This window comes from Geotrypetes seraphini, chromosome 2 (assembly GCF_902459505.1).
Source record: "Geotrypetes seraphini chromosome 2, aGeoSer1.1, whole genome shotgun sequence".
NCBI classification, from domain to species: Eukaryota; Metazoa; Chordata; class Amphibia; order Gymnophiona; family Dermophiidae; genus Geotrypetes; species Geotrypetes seraphini.
Genome location: NC_047085.1, coordinates 279611668 through 279635384, shown reverse-complemented (window position 1 = coordinate 279635384; position 23717 = coordinate 279611668). Strand labels below are relative to the sequence as shown.

At 50.9% G+C, this 23717-nt stretch overlaps 2 protein-coding genes across 6 annotated transcripts in view; one reads left to right on the top strand and one right to left on the bottom strand.

Annotated features, from left to right (window-relative positions):
• Window positions 1-14809, bottom strand: part of NSUN2 (NOP2/Sun RNA methyltransferase 2) — a 922747-nt gene extending 907938 nt beyond the window's left edge. For 2 of the 3 annotated variants that reach the window (XM_033929738.1, XM_033929739.1), the window contains exon 1: window positions 14294-14508. In XM_033929738.1, coding sequence (XP_033785629.1) covers window positions 14294-14362 — 69 coding nt within the window. In that variant the 5' untranslated portion in view covers window positions 14363-14508. Of the gene's footprint in view, window positions 1-14293; window positions 14509-14685 lie in introns of those variants that run through there. The other variant, XM_033929740.1, reaches the window with a different exon arrangement.
• Window positions 14810-14982: 173 nt separating this feature from the next.
• The window catches only part of TENT4A (terminal nucleotidyltransferase 4A), a 547459-nt gene continuing 538724 nt past the window's right edge, over window positions 14983-23717 (top strand). For all 3 annotated transcript variants that reach the window (XM_033929742.1, XM_033929743.1, XM_033929741.1), the window contains exon 1: window positions 14983-15617. In XM_033929742.1, coding sequence (XP_033785633.1) covers window positions 15022-15617 — 596 coding nt within the window. In that variant the 5' untranslated portion in view covers window positions 14983-15021. The remainder of the gene's footprint in view (window positions 15618-23717) is intronic.

Here is a 23717-nt window from a genome sequence, read left to right as displayed (position 1 = left end):
CTGATATTGTTTACATTGCAATCTTTACTACCATCACATCTTTTCTTTTGCCGGGGTGATCTCTATATACCGTATTTTCTCGCATATAACGCGCGCGTTATACGTGGTTTTTACGTACCGTGCATACCCTTGCACGTTATACGCATGAGCGCGTTGTACAAAATTTTTTTTACATAGTTTCCCCCCCCCCCCACGTCCGATTCAACCCCCCGCAGGACCGCTCGCACCCCCACCCCGAAGGACCGCTCGCACGCACTCCCACCCGCACCCGCACCCCTACCCTGAAGGACCGTTCGCACCCCCACAGCCTCCCGACCCCCCCCCCATCATGTAGAAGCTCCTACCGGTGTCCTGCTGCTTCCTCTTGGCGGTCCCGACACCCGACACGATCGAGGCAAGAGGGAGCTCAAGCCCTCTTGCCCCAGTCAACCGCGGCACCCCCGACACGATCGGGGCAAGAGGGAGCCCAAGCCCTCTTGCCCCGCCGACTCCCCAACTCCCCGACAATATCGGGCCAGGAGGGAGCCCAAGTCCTCCTGGCCCTGGCGACCCCCCCCCCCCCCGGCTAGTTGTTCGGGCCAGGAGGGAGCCCAAACCCTCCTGGCCACGGCGACCCCCTACTCCCACCACGCACTACATTACGGGCAGGAGGGATCCCAGGCCCTCCTGCCCTCGACGCAAACCCCCCTCCCCCCAATGACCACCCCCCGCAAGAACCTCCGACCGCCCCCCCAGCCGACCCGTGACCCCCCTTGCCGACCCCCACGACACCCCCCACCCCCCTTCCCCGTACCTTTGTGTAGTTGGCCGGACAGACGGGAGTCAAACTCGCCTGTCCGGCAGGCAGCCAACAACGGAATGAGGCCGGATTGGCCCATCCGTCCCAAAGCTCTGCCTACTGATGGGGCCTAAGGCGCCTGGGCCAATCAGAATAGGCCTGGGAGCCTTAGGTCCCGGGCCTATTCTGATTGGCCCAGGCGCCTTAGGCCCCAGCAGTAGGCGGAGCTTTGGGACGGATGGGCCAATCCGGCCTCATTCTGTTGTTGGCTGCCTGCCGGACAGGCGGGTTTGGCTCCCTTCTGTCCGGCCAACTACACAAAGGTACGGGGAAGGGGGTGGGGGTCGGCCAGGGGGGCGGTCGGAGGTTCTTGGGGGGGGGGGGCGGTCGTTGGGGGGAGGGGGGTTTGCGTCGAGGGCAGGAGGGCCTGGGATCCCTCCTGCCCGTAATGTAGTGCGGGGTGGGGGTAGGAAGTCGCCGTGGCCAGGAGGGTTTGGGCTCCCTCCTGGCCCGAACAACTAGCGGGGGGGGGGGGGTCGCCAGGGCCAGGAGGATTTGGGCTTCCTCCTGGCCCGATATTGTTGGGGAGTCGGCGTGGCAAGAGGGCTTGGGCTCCCTTTTGCCCCGATCGTGTCGGGGTGGCAAGAGGGCTTGAGCTCCCTCTTGCCCCGATCGTGTTGGGGTGTTGGGGGGGCAAGAGGGCTTGAGCTCCCTCTTGCCCCGATCGTGTCGGGGGTGCCGCGGTTGGCTGGGGCAAGAGGGCTTGAGCTCCCTCTTGCCCCGATCGTGTCGGGGTGTCGGGACCGCCAAGAGGAAGCAGCAGGGCACCGGTAGGAGCTTCTACATGATGGGGGGGGGTCGGGAGGCTGTGGGGGTGCGAGCGGTCCTTCAGGGTGCGGGTGCGAGTGCGTGCGAGCGGTCCTTCGGGGTGGGGGTGCGGATGCGTGCGAGCAGTCCTTCGGGGTGGGGGTGCGAGCGGTCCTGCGGGGGGTTGAATCGGACGTCGGGGGGGGGCATCAGGCTTTCAGGGTGGGGACAGGTCTTCAAGGGGCAGAGGAGAGTCGGGGCGCGCAAAAGGAGAGTCGGGGTGGCCAGAGGAGAGTTGGGGCGAGCGAAAGGAGAGTCGGGCGAAAGGAGAGTCGGGCAGCATGCGCGGTATACGGGTGTGCGCGGTATATAAAAATTTCTGTACATAAATTTGTTTTTCGCGTGCTATACCCGTGTGCGCGTTTTACACGGGTGCGCGTTATCTACGTGAAAATACGGTAAGGTAAAATTATGTTCTTACCTGTTAATTTTCTTTCCTTTAGAAGCAGCAGATGAATCCAGAGACAAGTGGGGAATAGCTCACATCGACCAGCAGGTGGAGACAGAGAAACTGATTAACAGTTGGCCTTATAGCCTGGTATTCCTTCTGTCCATTCAGTTATGCTCCTTGCCCAAGCATCCAGAAACAAGAGAATGAGCATCCACAAAAAAAACTTCTTTCCAGTAGCTAAAATAGAATCCATAAATTTCAGAATACAACTACCAACAATAACCCAACCGAAAAGATGCAACCTAACCCGGCGACAGGAATATTATCGAAGGGGTGGGGCTCTGGATTCATCTGCTGCTTCTAAAGGAAAGAAAATTAACAGGTAAGAACATAATTTTACCTTCCTTAGCAAAGCAGCAGATGAATCCAGAGACAAGTGGGATGTAGCAAAGCAAAACTCAAACCGGGTGGGAAGCTAATGCCGCCTCCGCTATCACCGAAGCGCCAAAACTAGCCTCCGCACGGGCAGCCACGTCCAAACGGTAATGCTTCGAAAAAGTATTTCCAGAAGACCAAGTAGCCGCTTGGCATATTTCCTCCAAGGAAATACCTCCGGACTCCGCCCAAGACGTAGCCAATGCTCTAGTTGAATTAGCACGAAGTTGCTCCGGTACCAGCTTCCCCGTTAATAAATAAGCCAAAGCAATCGTCTCCTTAACCCACCGAGCGATGGAAGCTTTAGACGCGGCCATACCCTTATTTTTTCCCGCGAACAACACGAATAGGTGATCCGATCGACGAAAGTCGTTAGTCACCCCCAAATAATGAAGTACCATCCGGCGCACATCCAGGAGACGCAATGACGAGAATTGCTCCCCCCAATCCCCCCGTCGAAAGGCCGGGAGGAACAAACATTGATTCACATGAAAAGAAGAAACCACCTTAGGCAGAAAGGATGGCACCGTTCGAACAGATACCCCAGCCTTCGAAATACGCAAAAATGGCTCCCTGCAAGATAGCGCCTGCAATTCGGACACCCGCCTTGCAGAAGCCATAGCTACCAAAAACACCGTCTTTAACGTGACATCCTTCAGCGTAGCCTTAGACAACGGCTCAAAAGGTGCCGCCCGCAACCTCCCAAGGACAAGCTTAAGACTCCACGAGGGACAGGTTCGCTTTACAGGAGGCCGGATATGGTGAACCCCCTTGAGGAATTGGACCATGTCGGGCTGCGAAGCGAGCGCCAAACGAGAAACCCGGCCCCTGTAACAAGCAATGGCCGCTACCTGAACCTTTAGAGAATTATAGGCCAACCCTTTAGTTACGCCCTCTTGCAGAAAAGAAAGGATAGCCGACAAAGACGCCCGGAAGGGCGAAATACCCTGCCTCCCACACCACGACTCAAAAACTCTCCAAATTCTAGTATAGGAGGCAGACGTAGAAATCTTCTTTGCTTGAAGAAGAGTGGCAATAATCTGCTCCGAATAGCCCCTACTCCTCAGCCGCGACCGTTCAATAGCCAGGCCGTAAGACTAAAGTGAGATGGATTTTCTATGGAGATTGGAACCTGAGTTAGTAAGTCCTGAGTCACTGGAAACTTTAACCGATCGCCTGCGCATAGTTGCATCAGATCTGCGTACCACGGCCGACGCGGCCAATCTGGAGCTACCAGGATCACCCTCCCCTGAAAGAGAGCGATTCGTTGTAACACTCGACCTATCATCGGCCAGGGAGGAAATATGTACAGAAGGGAATTCGGAGGCCAAGGGAGAGCTAACGCGTCCACCCCCTCAGAGTTCTGTTCCTTGCGCCTGCTGAAGAACCGAGGCAGCTTTGCATTGCGAGACGAGGCCATGAGATCTATTTCCGGAAGGCCCCACCTTAGGACCAGCAGATCGAACGCCTGAGCAGACAGCTCCCATTCGCCTGGATCGAGAAGATGTCTGCTGAGGAAGTCTGCCTGAACGTTTTCGTGCCCCGCAATGTATGCCGCCGAGAGGAGAGGAACATGCACTTCTGCCCATCGAAACAGCACCATTGCCTCTTCGGCTAACTGAGGACTCCGGGTACCTCCCTGACGATTGATATATGCCACAGCCGTGACGCTGTCCGAAAAGACCCTGGTCGGACGGTCCTGAATCATGGACTGAAACGCCCGAAGTGCAAGTCTGATAGCCCTCAACTCCAGCATATTGATCGATCACTGGGCCTCCTCCGAGGACCAAATCCCCTGCACCGACGCTTCTAGGCACTGAGCTCCCCAGCCCCGAAGACTGGCATCCGTCGTAACCACGACCCAATCCGGCGTTGCCAGTGGCATGCCCCGGAATAGATGGAACTCGTTGAGCCACCACTGCATGCTGTGAGCCGCCCGAGGAGTCCACTGGAGACGCCGATCGTAGTCCTGAGATGCCAGAGACCACCGGGAAAGGAGAGACATCTGCAATGGCCTCATGTGGAACCGAGCCCAGGGTACCACCTCTAGAGCCGCCACCATCGAGCCCAGAACCTGCACATAATCCCAAACTCGAGGTCTGGGCGACTCGAGAAGCCGATGAACCTGAGACTGCAACTTCTCTCCCCGTTCTCGGGGCAGAAACACCTTCCCTCGACAAGTATCGAACCTTACCCCCAGATGCACCAATGATTGGGACGGGGATAGAGAACTCTTGGGAAAGTTGATGATCCACCCCAAAGACTGAAGGAGCGATATCACTCTGCGAGTCACCAACAAACTTTCCTGCCTGGACGAGGCGCGGATCAACCAATCGTCTAAGTAAGGGTGTACTCGAATTCCCTCTTTGCATAGAAATGCTGCTACTACTACCATCACCTTTGAAAAAGTGCGAGGAGCTGTTGCCAGACCAAAGGGCATCGCCCGAAATTGATAATTCTGGCCTAAGATCGCAAACCGCAGAAACCGCTGATGCGGGGGCCATATCGGAATATGGAGGTACGCCTCCTTGAGATCGAGGGAAGTTAGGAACTCCCCCGGCCTCACTGCCGCAATAACTGAGCGAACTGACTCCATACGGAAATGGCGAACACTGAGAAATTCGTTGACTCCTTTGAGATCTAGTACCGGTCTGAACGACCCGCCTTTTTTGGGTACAATGAAGTAAACGGAATACCTGCCGAGGCCCACCTCTTCCCGTGGCACCGGCACCACTGCTCCTAGCTCCAGAAGCACCTGAAGAGTCTTTCGGACCGAGTCTCCCTTGGCCTCCCCATTGCACGGGGATACCAAGAAAGAATCGGCGACGGGAGAGGAGAACTCTAACTTTTAACCGTCTTGAATAATGTCTAACACCCACTGATCCGACGTAATTTTGGCCCACTCCGCTAAAAAAGCCGACAGCCGTCCCCCTAAGGGAATGGCGGAGGGAGCCAAGACCCCGTCATTGTGGAGTGCGACTAGCTGGGGCACGGGCTGGCTGCGCTGATGGAGGCTTCGCTGTGCGAAAGGAACTTTTCTGCGGAAACCTAGGTCTCGAAGAAGGGAAGGAACCATACGTGGATCGGAAAACCGGTTTTCCAGTCCTATATCTCCTAACATCCCGGAAACGCTGTCTGGAAGCGGAAAACTTCAACGGGGGCCTAGGCCTGTCTTCCGGCAATCGCTGGGTTTTGGTATCCCCAAAATCCTTCACTAATCTATCTAAATCTTCTCCAAACAGCCAACGTCCTTTAAAAGGGAGTTTAACGAGCCGAAGCTTGGACGCTGCATCTGCCGCCCAATTACGGAGCCATAAGGATCTGCGGGAAACAACCGAAAGAGACATCTGTTTTGCAGAAGCACGAATAATATCATATAAGGCATCTGCTAAATACGCCAGACCAGACTCCAAATCAGCTAGTTCCGATGGGACCGAACCCCCCGCCTCCATCAAATTATCAGTCATCACCTGAGACCACTGCAGACACGCCCGTGCCGCATACGAACTACAAATCGTGGCCTGTAAAGTGACCGCAGCCACTTCAAATGACATCTTTTAGAGAAGATTCAATCTTTCTATCCTGAGCATCCTTCAGTGTAACTCCCCCTTCAACCGGCAAGGTAGTCTTTTTGGTAACCGCAGCCACCAGTGCGTCAACTCTGGGTAACTGAAATTTCTCAAGTTCGTTCGGGGCAACGGGATACAAGAGCCGCATGGCTTTCACCACCCTTAGACTGGCCTCCGGCGTGTCCCATTGCGCCGTGATAAGTTCCTGCATAGCTTCATGCACCGGAAAAGACCTAGGTGGCTTTCGCGTCCCTGCCATAAGGGGGTTTGTGGACCCAGAAACCGTAGCATCTACCTGCGAGATGTTTAACCCCTGCAACGCCTTTGAAATTAAAGAAGATAGTTCTTCCCTATGAAAAAGACGGAGAGCGGAAGGATCATCTACTTCCCTACCCGGGAGATCATCTGATTCCAAGTCTAACACCTCACCTTCCTCTAGCGACTCAGGAAGAGATACAGGGGAGACTAGAATAGGATCCTCTCCGTCCGCGGCCGCGAGTCTACGCTTTTTCGCTACCTGCGACTTCACCGGAGAAACCGCATGAACCGCAGCCACACCCGCAGAATTGCTAGACAAAACAGCAGTGGAAGTAGATGGAACAGACAACAACGGAAAACTCCAAGGCACCGGCTGAGCAGGCTGAGAGCTCTGTAACAAAAAAGCCCGTTGCATCAGCATAACAAACTCTGGAGAAAATTAATCCAGCCCGAGTCCCGCCGAGCCTGCCTGTTCGGAGCCGTGGAGCGGAACCGCTGCTCCTCCCGGCGCACCCGACGCCACTCCAGCCTCTGACTTCTCCTCCTCCGCCGAAGAAGATTGAAGTCCAGCCGACTCGACCGCGAGGGAAGGGGAAGTCACTCGCGCCTCCCCAACTCGGGAAAAGGCTAAGTCACACGCCTGCACCAATGCAGGCTCTGCCAGTGTATCTGAACACCCGGCAGAGCACAGCCCCGACAGTGTCCTGCGCTTCCCACAGCGTGAACACCGCTTTGCAGCCTCTGCCATTTAGCTCTCTTACAAAGAAAACCCCCTTTTTCTTTTTTTTTGAAACTGAAACCACCTGCAAAAATTGCCGACGCAGCCTACCAAAAAAAAAGAAACCGGCACTCGTTCGTTGGACCGGACGGACGGGACGAGGGGGGGGAAAATCGAATACCAATGTACTCACCAAAGACTCCCAAACCGTCCCCAAGACGCAAAGTTATGGCTGGCAGTTGTCTTGAAAGCTGACAACAAGGTACAGCACAGCAAAGGCATGCTCCGTTTTTTGTTTGTTTTTTTTAACTGGAAAGAAGAAATCTCGGAGCTCAACTAACCCCTCAATCAACCGGAGGGGAGGGTGGAGAAGGGACCTGGGAGGGCCCAGGTGTAGCTCCTAAAGCCGGCACCGTTCAGCCAGGCACCCCTGTCTGTCTGAAGAGAGCTAGTCTCAACAGCCGACTAAACCTGCATAGGAATTCACCCAGTGTAGCCAGAATCCAGAAGCTAGAGTGCTAGCTCGAACCCCTGCTGGGAGATAGAGCAAACTGAATGGACAGAAGGAATACCAGGCTATAAGGCCAACTGTTAATCAGTTTCTCTATCTCCACCTGCTGGTCGATGTGAGCTATTCCCCACTTGTCTCTGGATTCATCTGCTGCTTTGCTAAGGAATTGTCCTTCATAAATACACCACCCCCACCTTCTAGTTTAAATGCCTAGAAACATTGTCTAAATTTCTCTGCAAGGTTTATTTTTCCTGCTGTAGTTTATCAGTGCAATATAGCTTCTTGTCCTTCCATATATTTCCCCATCCTCCTATAGCCTTCTTGATGACACCAGGCTTTGAGCCATCTATTAAAGTCCTCTGTGTTTTTCACTCTTTGCTCTCCCTTTCCATATGCAGGCAGTATTTCAGAAAAAGCTAAAGTCTTTACAAAAGGTTTCAAGCCCTCACCAAGCTCCCGAAAAGCTTTCTGTGCTGCAAGTGTGGAGTTGTTGGCCAGATCATTTGTTCCCAGATAGATAACATCATCTGTGTTAAAATCCTTAGTTTCTTCCTTAATTATAGTCTGTATTTGCCTGGAACTCCTGGTAGCTGAGGATCCTGGTAAACATTTCACTATTTTGGTCTCCTCGCCTTGTGTTCCAAGGTTAATGCCTCTGATGATGGAATCCCCCAACAGTAATAATTTTCTGGTTTTGGATTTTTTTATTTGTGCTTAGGGTGCGCTTGCTCTCTTTTGAGTTACCTTCCAGTCCCACCTCCCTTCTACTTTCTTGAGTATCGCAGTACACTAGTGGAGCGAAGGAATTCTGTAGAGGTAATATTTGTGAAGGTGGATGTTTCTGTGTTACATGAAGCAGTCTTCCTGAGCCGACTGTGACCCATTTATTCCTGGGCTGTTTTAGTCCTTGAGGTAGAGGTGGTAAGTTGGTATGATTTTATGGAGATGCAAGCTGCTTTAATTGTATTCAATTCCTGTTTAAGTATGCAGAGCTCCTCCTTAATACTAGCAAGTTGAAGACAGATGGATAAGCCTTAAGCCTTCAAATAGTGTGTCTTGGAATTAAAGCACCATAGTGATTGCATAGAATAAAGGTCATCTTGATTGGTTGTGAAGTGACTTGATTTGAGTACCGTATTTTCACGCATATAACGCGAGTGTTATACATGATTTTTACAAACCGTGCATAACCTTGCACGTTATACGCGTGAGCGCGTTGTACAAAATTTTTTTTACATAGTACCCCCCCCCCCCGACATCCGATTCACACCCCCGCAGGACCGCTCGCACCCCCACCCCGAAGGACCGCTCGCACGCACCCACACCCGCACCCCGAAGAACCGCTCGCACGCACTCCCACCCGCACCCTGAAGGACTGCTCGCACCCCCACAGCCTCCCGACCCACCCCCCATCATGTAGAAGCTCCTACCGGTGTCCTGCTGCTTCCTCTTGGCGGTCCCGGCCCTTCTGTGAGCCCTGCGCGGCTTCCTCTTCCGGCGGTACCGCCCTTCCTCTGACGTCAAGCCCTCATGCCCCGCCGACTCCCCGACACGATCGGGGCAAGAGGGAGCTCAAGCCCTCTTGCCCCAGCCAACCGCGGCACCCTCGACACGATCAGAGCAAGAGGGAGCTCAAGTCCTCTTGCCCCCCCGACTCCCCGACAATATCGGACCAGGAGGGAGCCCAAGCCCTTCTGGCTCTGGCGACCACCCCCCCCCGGCTCGTTGTTCGGGCCAGGAGGGAGCCCAAACCCTCCTGGCCACGGCGACCCCCTACCCCCACCCCGCATTACATTACAGGCAGGAGGGATCCCAGGCCCTCCTGCCCTCGATGCAAACCCCCCTCCCCCCAACGACAGCCCCCCCCCCCAAGAACCTCCGACCGCCCCCCCCAGCCGACCCGCGACCCCCCTGGCCGACCCCCACGACCCCCCCACCCCCCTTCCCCGTACCTTTGTGTAGTTGGCCGGACAGACGGGAGCCAAACCGCCTGTCCGGCAGGCAGCCAACGACAGAATGAGGCCGGATTGGCCCATCCGTCCCAAAGCTCCGCCTTAGGTCCCTCCTGGGGGCGGGGCCTTGGGCACATGGTCGGGTTGGGCCCATGTTCCTCAGGCTCCGCCCCCAGGAGGGACCTAAGGCTCCCGGGCCTATTCTGATTGGCCCAGGCGCCTTAGGCCCCACCAGTAGGCGGAGATTTGGGACGGATGAGCCAATCCGGCCTCATTCCGTCGTTGGCTGCCTGCCTGACAGGTGGGTTTGGCTCCCGTCTGTCCGGCCAACTACACAAAGGTACGGCGAAGGGGGGTGGGGGTGTCGTGGGGATCGGCCAGGTTGGTCGCGGGTCAGCTGGGGGGGCGGTCGGAGGTTCTTGGGGGGGGGCGGTCTTTGAGGGGAGAGGGGTTTGCGTCGAGGGTAGGAGGGCCTGGGATCCCTCCTGCCCATAATGTAGTGCGGGGTGGGGGTAGGGGGTCGCCGTGGCCAGGAGGGTTTGGGCTCCCTCCTGGCCCGAACAACTAGCAGGGGGGGGGGTCGCCAGGGCCAGGAGGACTTGGGCTCCCTCCTGGCCCGAACAACTAGCGGGGGGGGTGGGGTGGGGTCGCCAGAGCCAGGATTGTGCTCCCTCCTGGTCCGATATTGTCGGTGAGTCGGGGGGGGGGGGGCAAGAGGGCTTGAGCTCCCTCTTGCCCCAATCGTGTCGGGGGTGCCGCGGTTGGCTGGGGCAAGAAGGCTTGAGCTCCCTCTTGCCCCGATCGTGTCGGGGAGTCGGCGGGACAAGAGGGCTTGACGTCAGAGAAAGGGCGGGACCGCCGGAAGAGGAAGCAGCGCAGGCGCAGGGCTCACAGAAGGGCCGGGACCGCCAAGAGGAAGCAGCATGACACCGGTAGGAGCTTCTACATGATGGGGGGGGTCGGGAGGCTGTGGGGGTGCGAGCAGTCCTTCAGGGTGGGGGTGCGGGTGCATCGGACGTCGGGGGGGGCATCAGGCTTTCAGGGTGGGGACAGGACTTCAAGGGGGAGAGGAGAGTCGGGGCGGGCGAAAGGAGTCGGGGTGACCAGAGGAGAGTCGGGGCGGGCGAAAGGAGATCCGGGCGGCGACGGGAGAGTCGGGCAGCATGCGCGGTATACGGGTGTGTGCGGTATACAAAACTTTTTTACATATATTTCGGTTTCCCGCGCACTATACCCATGAACGCGTTTTACACGGGTGCGCGTTATCTACGTGAAAATACTGTAGTCCTGATTATTTGGGTCTCTATATATGAACAGAGGTCCCTGGGATGGGTGGGGAGTATAAGACTTATCCTTATTCCTATGAAGAGGAAGGAAAAATTATGTTTTTACCTGTTAATTTTCTTTCCCTTAGATGCAGCAGATGAATCCAGAGACCAATGGGATAGCCCACATCTACCAGCAGGCGGAGATAGAGAAACTGATTAACAGGTGGTCCTATTGGCTGGCACTCCTCCTGCTTATCCAGTATAGCTCCTTGCCCAAGCATCTGTAACCATCAATAGGCATAGCATGTAAAAAACTTCTTTCCCATAACAAATCTCAAAATGCAATAAATACAGAAAACAACCCATCATAATAACAAACTGCGAAAGTTGCAAAATAGAAAACCGAGAGACAATATCCAGAAAGGGTGGGGCTCTGGATTCATCTGCTGCGTCTAAGGGAAAGAAAATTAACAGGTAAGAACATAATTTTTCCTTCCCTAGCAACAGCAGCAGATGAATCCAGAGACCAATGGGATGTAGCAAAGCAATCCTCAATCTGGGTGGAAAGCAAACGCCGCCTCCGCAACAACCAAAGCACAAAACGCCCCTACCGCATGCGCCCACACTTCCAAGCAGGAATGCGGAGAGAAAGCACTCTCGGAAGACCAAGTAGCCGGGAGACAAATCTCCTCCAAGGAAAAAACTTCTGGGCCGAGCCCAAGAAGTAGCCTTCACTCCGGCGGAATGGTCATGAAGTTCTTTCGCCAACCGCTTCCCTGCCAGCAAGCAAGCATAAAGAATGTCCTTCTGGACCCATCGAACGATGGAGGCTTCGGACGCCGCCATACGTTTGAGGCGTCCCTTGAAGAATGCAAAAAGGAAATATAGACAACTAAAAGTCGTTAGAAACCGAGCTCGTGGAGAACGCTACGTACGTACCAAAAAATGCAGTGAATAAAAGCACTGCTCCCAAGTTCTCCTCCCAGGAAGAAGGAAGGAAAAGTGAGCGTGACATAAAAGAAAGGATGACATCCCCCCCTAGATGGAAATAGTGGTACCATCCGAACTGATACCCCATATTTTGGAAATCAGAAATAGGAATCCCCGCTGAACAAGGCCTGCAACATAGAAAATCGCAGAGCTGAAGCCATGGCCACAAGAAACCCCGTGTTCAACGGCACAGCCCTTCAGAGTCCCAAAAGACAAGGATGAAATGAAGCCTTCGGTAAACTGAGAAGAAGTACGTGAAGATTGTACTCCAAACCGTGCTCTCCAAGAGGTGCATGAATATACCACACTCTGTGTAGGAACTGAACCACATGAAGCTGAGAAGTAAGTGAAGAGCAATATACCTAGCCCTCGTAACAAGCCAAGAATGGCACTAGAAGCTGAAGGGAATTGAACGCTAAGCCCTCGGCAATACACTCGTGCCCAAAATGGAACTCTGGAGTGGTTCAAACACTAAGAAGCACCCAAGAAAGGAAAAACTTCCAAAAGGAAGCAGAAGCCACAGGAGAAGACGTCCATAGCACCTGGATAAAAGAAGAAACAACCTGCTTCGCATAACCCTTACACATCAGTCAAGACCTTTCCAAAAAGCTAGGTCATAATACTAAAGTAGTACAAATATCCATGTAGATCGGACCCTAAGCGAGCAAAGCCGGAGATACCAGGAAACTTCTTAGTCCAGCTGTCGAAAGACTCATCAAATCCGCATAGAAAGGATGGCGCCGCCAATCCAGAGATTCTACAAATACTGTGCCCGGAAGGCGAACTCGAGATGGCAAATCCAAGCCATCATCAACCAGCGGAAAACACTGAAAAGGAGAAGGCAGAGGAGAAAAAGGAGCCACGCAACAACCCCCTCTAACTCCCACTCCCTGGGCCCGCCGAAGAAGCTAGGAAGCTTAGAATTGAGAGACGAGGTCATGAGGTCTAATTCCAGGAGATCTCACGTCCATAAAAAGAGCTAGAATGCCTGAGCCACAAATCTCAACATCCAGGATGCAGAAGATTACACTATTACTAACATGCACACTTTCCCGAGCGCACACAGCACTGTACACTGTAACATACAAAAAATAGGCCATGCTCAGATTCCGCGGAGAGAAAGTCTAGCCAAACTCACATCCTGATCCATAAAAGGATCTGCCAACAGAAGATGAACATGAGAGTAAACCCATTGAAGCAGAATAACCTAACTTTTACCTTCCTGGTCGCTCTTCTTTGAACCTTTTCTAGCGCCACTATATATATTTGTAAAGATATGGGGATCCTCTGCCCGCAGTAGCAGCTAAGATGACGTGGCTGAAGATACTCATAAATTGCAATTTAAAGCAGCCATAGTAAAGCAAATGTTTCTGCGATGTTAAGATAGATCTGGCTGGAACAGATATGTCTGGCTTTGCGCCACTATATATATATAGGTTCAAAGAAGAGCGACCAGGAAGGTAAAGGGGATGGAACTCCTCTCGCAGGAGGAGAGACTAGAACGTTTAGAGCTCTTCAGATTGGAAGAGAGATGGCTAAGGGGGAGATATGATTGAAATCTACAAAATCCTGAGTGGAGTAGAACGGGTACAACTGGATCAATTTTTCACTGTCAAAAATTATAAAGACTAAGGGACACTTGAAGTTACAGGGAAATACTTTTAAACCAATAGGAGGAAATTTTTTTTTCACTCAGAGAATAGTTAAGCTCTGGAACGCATTGCCAGAGGATGTGGTAACAGCAGATAGTGTAGCTGGTTTTAAGAAAGGATTGGGCAAGTTCCTGGAGGAAAAGTCCATAGTCTGTTATTGAGAAAGACATGGGGGAAGTCACTACTTGCCCTGGATCAGTAGCATGGACTATTGCTATTCCTTGGGTTTTAGCCAGGTACTAGTGACCTGGATTGGCCACTGTGAGAATGGGCTACTGAGCTTAAATGGACCATTAGTCTGACCCAGTAAGGCTATTCTTATGTTCTTAACTACAGTTACAGGGTTGGCAGTCAGAAATGGAAGAGATATAAAGGTTCAAGAAAATAGAATAGAACCAAATTAAAATGTTTGGATTTTTTAAATATAAGCTAATACTGTTGATTTAACTGCACAAGGATTGCTTTAAGGGTGTGATCAGTGAAACTATTGAAAAGTGTGTAGGACTAGATCTATGTATATAGTTCAAATACACCTATTAGCCAACCTTGCTCACAGAACTCTTTTCTGGCTTTTTCCGGGGGGGGGGGGGGGAGAAGAAGGTGAACCCATTCTTTAACACTTCTTTTCTCTAGGTGGAGACATCCAGCACTAAAAGAGTGCGTGAGACCATCTTCAGGAGACTCAAACCAGGTTGGGCCCGGGCCCAGAGTTTGCTTGAAGGGTGCGTGATACAAGAACATTATCCTATTTGTTGCTTTACTTACTGTGCCTTTTTCCGTTTAGAAACCGTGTTCAGCCTGTCTGGGGCCTTGAGAATGTAAGAAATTGTCATATCATATCCTTAATAAGAATACCACTGAGAGATGGAAGAATGCTAGAATGTTAATGACCCAGCATAATTACCGCACTCTGTAGTTGCTTCCCCGGTGTCTCACCAGCTCTTTGCCAGAGCTTGCATCGTCTCCGACCCATAACGTGAAGAAAACCCAGAAAGCTCCGATGCAAAAGAATCTTGGCTACACCACTGTCACCGATAAAGAACTGTGAAGACACGTACAAAAATAACCGCACGAAAGCAGATAAAACCCACGAGGAAAAAAAAAAAAGTAAGCCAACGTTCCAACCCCCACTCCCCGATACTAGCTCCTCCTCTTCCTGCTTCGTCTGATCTACTTAGTCTCCACGTGCTGCTCCGTGAGCAGGGTATGCTCCAGCTCAAATTATATGTTCTCAACATTCCCTTCTGACTGTACTTCCCTTGTCCCTCCTGATTCTCAAGACGCAGGCGCCATTACCAGGGCGGTGTGTTTAGTGAGGGTTTAAAATCTGCGGCGCATGCGTTCTGAGGTCTCTAAGCCGGAGAGTAGACGCCACATTAGAAAGCGGACTTTTAAAGTTTGTGACTAGTGGCTGTCACCCGTAGCCACGTTTCGTGCTCTCCGCGCGTGCGTTCTTCCGTTCTCATCCCATTTTCTGTTGAACTTTAGTCATGGCGCGGGCTGCTCCCGTAATCTCCTTTTAAATTCGGGCGATGAACGAGCGCCAGCTGCCACTTAGGGTGTGAGTTCTAACGGAGGGAGTACGGGGGTCTGGCCCGCCCCCATTTCTTTTCTCTCTCCTTCCTGGGACGCATGGATCCTCGCGTGGCTTGGATCCAGCCGGAGCAAACGGGCCCCGCTAATGCGCTGTGGATGCAGATTTGGGAAACCTCACAGGGTGTACGGGCCCGGCGCGGGGTGGGATCAGCTCGTCGCAGCCCACTGCATTATCTGTGCTTAAACTCCTTGGCCCGGCTGAACCATAATTTACCATCCCCCTCCGCTGGGTCAGAGAACTGCCCGTCCCGGACAGAGCGCCACAAGATCCTCTCGGGTTTCTGCTCCTCATCTTCCACAGAATCTGGCTCCGAGAGTCCTACCAGCATCCTTTGTCCTTCAACCTTTGCTACTCCCTGCTTCTGCGGTGTTAACTCTGCTGAGGGCCTTGAAGATCACACCTTTGCCCCTGCTTGCTCCTGTGTCTCACCACCACACTCGCCGCCCACCTCGGCTAGACAGTACCAGATCCACTTGGGACGTAGAAAACGCGATAATAGGGCCAGCACGTATGGTATCAACTACTTGCTAGCTGGAGGAGGAGGGCGGCGGCGGCAGCAGCAGCAGCAGAGGGAGTCCGCAGGCACCCCGTGGAAGGACGGCAACAGCAAATACAGCACTGGCATCCAGGGGTAAGTAATAGGCGAAGCAGCAGTTGGGTGGTTATTTATCTGAGCGTAGTTGATTGCTTTTAATTTATGAATGTAACATTGATTAGACTCGATTTGTAAAGATATGGGGATCCCCTGCCCACAGTAGCAGCTAAGATGAAGTGTCTGAGGATACTCATAAATTTCAATTTAAAGCAGCCATAGTAAAGCAAATGTTTCTGCGATGTTAAGATAGATCTGGCTGGAACAGATATGTCTGGCTTTGTGCTGATTCTAGGGGTGTTTTCGGAGACATGTTCTGGGAGAAAGCGATCTGGGCGAGTTGTCCTAACTCGCTCTTCCTTATACTGTATGTGAAATGCAGCAGTCATTAACCATTTGCAGGTTGGAAAATGCAGTATTGAGGGTTAGATACAAAAAAACAGTCGCTATGGGCCGATATTTTTTTTTTTTTTTTTTTTGGGGGGGGAGGCAATTTTGGAAACAGTGACTGTTCCAACAAGTTTACATGCAAATGATTTGTGCAGAAGCTAGCCATAATTCCGTCAGTTAATTCCTGACTTTGACACATGGGTAGACTGGGGAAGCCTAAACAGCTGAGCAGCAGGGGGAAGCCCCAAAGCAACCTCCTGCCACTCAGTTCGGGGTTCTTTTTTTTTTTTTTTTTTTTCAATGGCACAAATGTGCTTGTTATGTTGTGATCATTGTTATCAAATGATCTCAGCTAGAGAGTGGAGTGGGGACAGAAATCCCACCGGTCCCCGCCAGAATCCTCTCCGTCCCCACAAGGAATCACCTCCATCCCCACCCGTCCCCATAAAAAGCAGCAATTACTTTTGACAGGATCATCAATTCCAGTTTATTTTGTGTTTGAGCTGCTGTTTTCCTTGTAGAATCTCTTTGGTGGAACCCTTTTTTTTGTTTTCTATTCAGGTAATTAACTTATAACCCCCCTCTTTTACTAAGGTTGACGTGTCCATTATATTCTATGGACAGGTTAGCATTTAGCGCATTCTAAATCGGCTAGCACGCCTTAGTAAAAGAGGGGGTTTATAAGTTAATTTTACCTGAACAGAAAACAAAAAAAGGGTTCCACCAGAGATTCCACTAGGAAAACAGCAGCGCAAACACAAAAGAAACTGTGGAATTGATGATCCTGATGAAATCTTTATTTGAAAAAGGTGCAGATTAATTAAAAAATATAACACAATATGAAAATATAGAACACAGTAAAAGATTTCATCAGGATCATCAATTCCACAGTTTCTTTTATGTTTAAGTTAATTACCTGACTGCCGGCTGCCTAATCCTTCCAGAGGGCATAATAGGGCAGAGTACGGTACTGGAGTTCAAGAAAGTATTGGACAATTTCCTGTTGGAAAAGGGGATAGAGGGGTATAGATAGAGGATTACTGCACAGGTCCTGAACCTGTTGGGCCGTCGCGTGAGTAGACTGCTGGGCACGATGGACCTCAGGTCTGACCCAGCAGAGGCATTGCTTATGTTCTCTGAAGCAACTCCTCATGCTTGCTGTGCTCACTGCTGCTCTGTCCTCAGCTCGGGTCTGGAAAAAAAAATCACTCGGTTCCTTGTCTCCTGCCTCCTCAGGTCACTCTCTTCTAGTTCGAGACGAGTCTCACTAGTATCAGGGCCTTTGGGGTGCTGGGCAGATCACTAAATAAGTGTCTTCCCGCTCTAGCCTTGATGACCAATCAGCAAGCAAGGCTCTCAGCTGTGTACATGGTGAGCAGTGAGCTCAGCACGTAAATAGCTGAGAGCCTTGCTTCCTATTCCCACTCCGCTGTGCTGCTGGACTAGTCAACAAAGCTTTCAGCTGTGTGCGTGCTGAGCTCTGCATGGCTGTTTCCACCATGGCGCTGGACTGGTCTCAGCTGCGTTGGAATTTAGTAGGCCTCAGTAAGTCAAACCCTGCTTCCAAAGCCTTCCATCCCTGTGGGAGTCTCGGGGGGGGGGGGGATTCCTGCATGTTCCCGTTCCCTGCAGACCTGTAATCCCAGCACCATTACCTCCCGCACCAATTAATGCATCACTAAAAAGTAGGGCCTGGATGTACTAAACATAATCGCTAATACTGACTGGATTGCAATTCTCTGGCCAATTGTGGAAGAGCGATCAATGCACTAAAAATCTGCATTCAAATGATTCCCACAGAGGTTATGTCTTCTCCGATTGATCAGTGTGAGAGCGACTTTCACACATGTATGAAGTCAGAGCAGCTGAGAAGCAGGGGGAAACCCTGAAAGCAGCCTCCTGCCACTCAGCTGTTTGGGGCAGGAAATTTTGTTTTGTTTTGTTTTTAATGGACAGATGTGCAAGTTTAACAGTATCTTCCCCATTAAAAAGATAAAAATGCTCTCCTCGATGAACCAGCACTGAGAATCAACCAAACACACCCAGCAAAAATGGCACCAGATGCTCCCGTTACACCCTCCCCCCCCCCTTGTAAACGTTGGGAGCTGGAGGGAAGCATGGTCCCTCCATCCCGGAGGCTCAACAGTAGTGCTGCCCGATTCAGAAAAAAAAATTTGATTCAATTCAGCCTATTGAATTAATTTTTTGATTCGATTTTCCTGCTCAATTGGGTGTTTATTTCAAACATCCTGGTGGGTTTATTTTATAGCCTCTTCACCCCCTTTGCCTTCTCCTAACCACACTGGCGCTGTGGTGTAAACAAAATAAACAAACAAAAAAGACTTTTCCTCTCTCTGTTAAATCCTAGCTCATGTTTGCGGTCAAACACCAGCTCTGCCAGGATACACATTTCAAATCTGACATATTGTAATCACAAAACAGAAAATAAAATTATTTTTCTACCTTTTGTTGTCTGGTCATTATTCAAATCTTGTTGGTCCCTGGCTCTGGTTGTCTTCTGATAACTTGCTTGCCAGGGTCTCCTTCTTTCTCCGTGCTAACCATCCATCTTATATTTCTGTCCTTCCTTCCCTGGAGGTCTGGCACCTTTTCTCAACTACCCTTTCATCCAGCATCTCTCCCTCCTTCCCTACCACCACAGGGTCCAACATATCTCCCTTTCTTTTCCCAACTACCCTCCTTTCCAGTATCTCTATCCCCCATCCATACCATCCCTTGTGTCCAATTTCTCTCCCTTTCTGTTCCTTCCCTCCCTAAATCCCATTGTCCACCATCTCTCTCCCTCTCCTCTGTATTTAGACCCATTATTTCTTCCCCCCCCCCCAAAGTCTGGCATATGCACATCTCTTTGAACCCCTCTTTTCTCTCTCTGTGTACTTCTACACCAGGGCCCCCCTCCCCTGAAGGCCTGCACCCCACCCCCCCACCCCTGAAGGCCTGCCTGTCCCCCCACCCCTGAAGGTCTTACCTCCCCCCCCGAAGGACTGTGCATTCCCCCCCCCCCCCCCCGGGGAAGGCCTGTATGTTCCTCCTGGCCTCCTGCGCACCATTTACCTAATATCAGTAGCCTGCAGACTCGCAGAGAAGATCACGGTGCCAGCGATCTTGCAAGCTGCCATAGGTCTTTGGAGCGGTTTCCTCTGCTGCGATCCTGCCTCTGACGTCAGAGGAAACAGCTCCAAAGATCTATGGCAGCTTGGAAGATCGCTAGCACCGCAATCTTCTCTGCGAGTCTGCAGGCTACTGATATTAGGTAACTGGTGTGCGGGAGGCCAGAGAGGAAACCGGATACCAGCACTTCCTGATTGACCCTCCCCCCTCACCCTCTAAAGCAGGTGCAGTAGCGGCCAGCTAGCAAGGGGCAGCGCTGCCGCTCCTGCTTGAGGGGGAGGGTCAGTTACCGAATCAGGAGGCCGATTTTTGTTTTTGTTTTGAATCGATTCACTCGAAGTGAATCGGTGAACCGATGTTAATCGGGGAGCACTACCCACCAGTCAAAAATGACAGGCCTTCCCCTCCCCCATACATCATGTGATGCACAGGGAGGTGCCCAAGGCCCTGTTTGGCTCAGACAGCTAAGCCTCCCCAAGGCCCGTCATTTTCAACTAGTGGGCATTGGGACTGGAGGGACCTGCTTCCCTCCAGCTCCCAGCATCTATAAAAGGTACCGGGGTTGGGTTGGTATTCAGTGGAGCCATCCTAGCTACAGGCTATATGTACATGTTGCCTCAATTTGATATATACACTGGATAGCTACGGTCCACAGTAGCCCCGGTCAAGCTGGGGGAAACAGTCCTCTCTAGGGCCCATCCCATACCATTGGGGCTAGGCATTGTACCACCCCTCAGTTATATGGGTCTCCTATTATGGCTCTTGAGAGACAAGCACTGCTTTTCTTGAGCTCTCTTACTGCTCCAGAGTTAACCTCCACACGCTTGCTAGATCACATTGGTCCCCAAGGCAATAATTTCATTCCAGTCTGAAGATGCCCTTTCAGATGAACGGTATGCTAAACAGAGTTTGTCTCTACTATTTTCAACTTTTATGAACCTTACAAATGGGATGCACATTCCCCTGGTTCCTAGTGCCTTGAGTTGCAACCCTTCCTGTACCAGTGGACTCCTACCCTTACCTTCTTCAGGTGTGGCCTTCCCTCTGAGGGAACCCTGGGCTTTTTGTTTAGGTCTCGATCCACTCCATGCAACTTCATCCTACCAGCATGACATGGGCTGTGAAGAGCATAACAAAACATTGTCAACATAATGCCCCTTTACAGCCCTCAGCTTAGGAATAACCCATATGTGACTGACTAATTTTGCTTGTCCATGGAAAAAATGTAGCTACTTACCTGTAACAGGAGTTTTCTGTGGACTGCAGGATGAGTCAGTCACACAAACCCACCCACCTCCCCTCTCAGATGAACTTGCCTATAGCTAAAAGATTGGAGCAGAAATGGATGGGAGGGGGGTTGTTGGGAGGACTTGCACATGCTCAGAGGAGCCTGGAAAAAGGCCCTTCTGAGTTTAGGAGAGCTATCCATCCATGGCGCCTTTAGATGACATCAAACTGAATATGGCTAAAACTGATATTGACTGTCGGTTTTTTCTTTTGCAACTTGCGAAGTCTGTTATTATTGATAGCTGTATTCTGTATTATTACCTTTTTAAATTTGTTATGGGAAAGAAGTTTTTTACATGCTAAGCATATTGATGGTTACGGATGCTTGGACAAAGAGCAATACTGAGGATGCAGGAGGTGTGCCAGCCAATAGGACCACCTGTTAATCAGTTTCTCTATCTCCACCTGATGGTAGATGTATGCTATCCCATTGGTCTCTGGATTCATCTGCTGCATGTAAAGGAAAGAAAATTAACAGAACATAATTTTCCCATCCATGCTCTCATCACCTCGTACTTAGACTACTGTAACATACTTCTCTCGGGCCTCCCGCACACCCATCTCTCACCTCTTCAATCCATTCAAAATTCTGCTGCACGACTCATATTCTGTGAGAGCCGCTATTCTCACATTACCCTCTCCTCAAGTCATTTCATTGGCTCCCCATCCATTTCCAAATACAGTTAAAACTCCTCTTGATGACTTACAAGTGCATTCACTCTGAAGACCCCCAATATCTCTCTTCACTTATCTCCCCCTATGCTCCCCCCCCGTGATCTCCGTTCATCGGACAAGCCCCTTTTATCTGTACCCTTCTCTTCCACTGCCTATTCTAGACTACGTCTCTTCTTTCTTGTGGCACCGTATGCCTGGAACAGGCTGCCTGAATCAATACGTCGTGCTCCATCCCTAGCAGTATTCAAATCCAAGTCTTTTTTTGTTTGTTTATTTTGTTTATACTACAGCCAGTGTGGTTAGGAAAAGGCAAAGGGAGTGAAGAGGCTATAAAATAAACCCACCAGGATGTTTGAAAAAAACACCCAATTGGGCAGGAAAATCAAATCACAAAATCGATTCAATGGGCTGAATCGAATCAAAATTTTTTTTTTCCTGAATCGGGCAGCACTAGGTTGGAGCTCTGGACCATTTGACTAGTTCTGACAAGATTGTAGAAGACCCTGGAGGGCCAGGCAGTCAGGGTCTTCTCCGACAATGTAACAGCAGTCCTCTGGCTCAGGAAGCCCGCCTGCTGTGTCTTTGTGCAGAGCATTATCTTTTATTGCTGACAACAGCGCATGTGGCAGGAGTAGACAATGTTCAAGCCAATTTCCTCAGCAGACAGACGCTGGATCTGGGAGAGTGAGCCCTGCAAACGATGGTGAAGTACTGGGGGTGCAGCCCTGATTTGACTTCATGGCGACAGCAAGAAACAGGAAAGCGGATCACTTCTTCAGTTGAAGATTAGAGCCCGGAAGTGAGGGGCTTGATACTCTGGTACAGCTGTGTCTTCGGGAGATTCTCCTGTATGTGTTTCCTCCTTGGCCGCTGATTGGCCGGGTTCTTCGGAGGATCGCAACTCATCCAGGCCACATCATTCTGGTGGGTCCAGATTTGCCTCACAAACCTTGGTATGCAGATCTGATGTGATTGTGCAAAGGTCACAGCCTTCGCCTTGGTGTTTATCGGACTTTCTCACGCAGGGTCCAATCGTCATGGAAGACCCAGATCACTTTGCTCTTACAATATGGCTCTTGAGCGTGAGGCCTTATAGCATAAAGGATATTTTGCCCTGGTTGTGGATACTCTGCTGAGCTCTAAGAAGTTATCCATGGTATCAACCTACGCTAAGGAATGGATGGCCTTCCAACATTGGTGTGCCCAGGACCAGGTGGACTCTTATTCTGCTCTGATTGCGTAGATTCTCACCTTTCTGCAGGCTGTTTTGGATAAACATAACAAATCTTTTATTTGCATACCGCAAAAGCCTTTTGGTTCGAGGTGGTTTACAATAAGAAAAACTGAAGGGAGGCAGCGAGCTACAACATAGGAGGGAATAGTAAAAGTTATATGGAACTCGTAGAATATATAGAGGGAGATAAAGAGTTGTATAAGGGGGTGGGGAATCAGTTTAGACTGGAATGGCCTGTTTGGGGAAGAGCATTTTTAGGAGCTTTCTGAAATGCATGTAAAAAGTAGAAGATGAACCAGTTGACCCCAAAACAGGATCTTTGGAAGTTGCTTGGTAGGATAGAAGTCTAGTGATGAATTTTTCATGGGTGTAACCTTTAGTTGAAGGGAAGGCAAAGAATGATTAAGGTCAAGTGGATCGTCCAGGGCTGGAAAATTAAAACTGATTGGTGAGGTAGTTTAGAGCTTTTCAAGAGACAAACGAGTTTGAAAAGTACTCGGTTTTCAATTTTCAACCAATGAAGTTTATGATAGAAAGGTATTATATGGTCAAATTTTTTTCAGGTTGAATGTGAACCTTACAATGGTGTTTTGAATAATACTTAGTTTATGGAAATGTTTGCGTAGTCCTGCCAAGTAGATGATATTACGGTAATCCAGGATGCTTAGGACTAGTGATTGGACGAGGAGAATGAAAGGTGCCTGGTCAAAGGACTTTCTGATGGATCTGAGCTTCCAGAGCATGCAAAATACTTTGCATGTGGCATGATTGATTTGGGTAGGCATGGACAGTTGTAAAGGCATGGATAAAGGCCTCACGGTGGTGTCTCTTCGGTTCCAGGTAGCTGGGCTCTCCTGTTTCAGATCCCGAGAGCATCGGACCTCCGTGGCATCTCATCCTGATGTTTCAAAATTATTCCAGGACAAGCAGGCAGCTATTCTCACATGTGGGTGACGTCATCCACGGAGCCCAGATGCGGACAGCCTCACAAGCAGACTTGCTTGTAGAAAATGTCGAAGTTTTGAGTCTGCTGAACCGTGCATACGCGAGTGCCTTCCTACCCAGCACAGGGCGCATCTCCTCAGTTCTCCACGGAGCTAAGTCCATCTTTGATGCTCTGTGCTGAACTTAGTTCGCGTTGTGCCTTCTCTTCACCGCAGTTCGTGTTTTATTTTTTTTATTACAGGATCGCTGTGTTTTTGTTTTCGTTTCTTTAAAAAAAAAAAGTTTTATTTTTTCGTCGACTAACTGGCGGGGCCTGCTGCATGCCCGCAGCATGCGGGCTTCGATTTTGCAGCGGCTATCTTCCCTTCTATATCCCGGCCAGTCACGGGCTTCATGAAATGTAGCCAGTGCCATCGTGCAATCTCCCTCACTGATTCTCACCACTGGTGTCTTCAGTGCCTGGGGCCTGACCATTG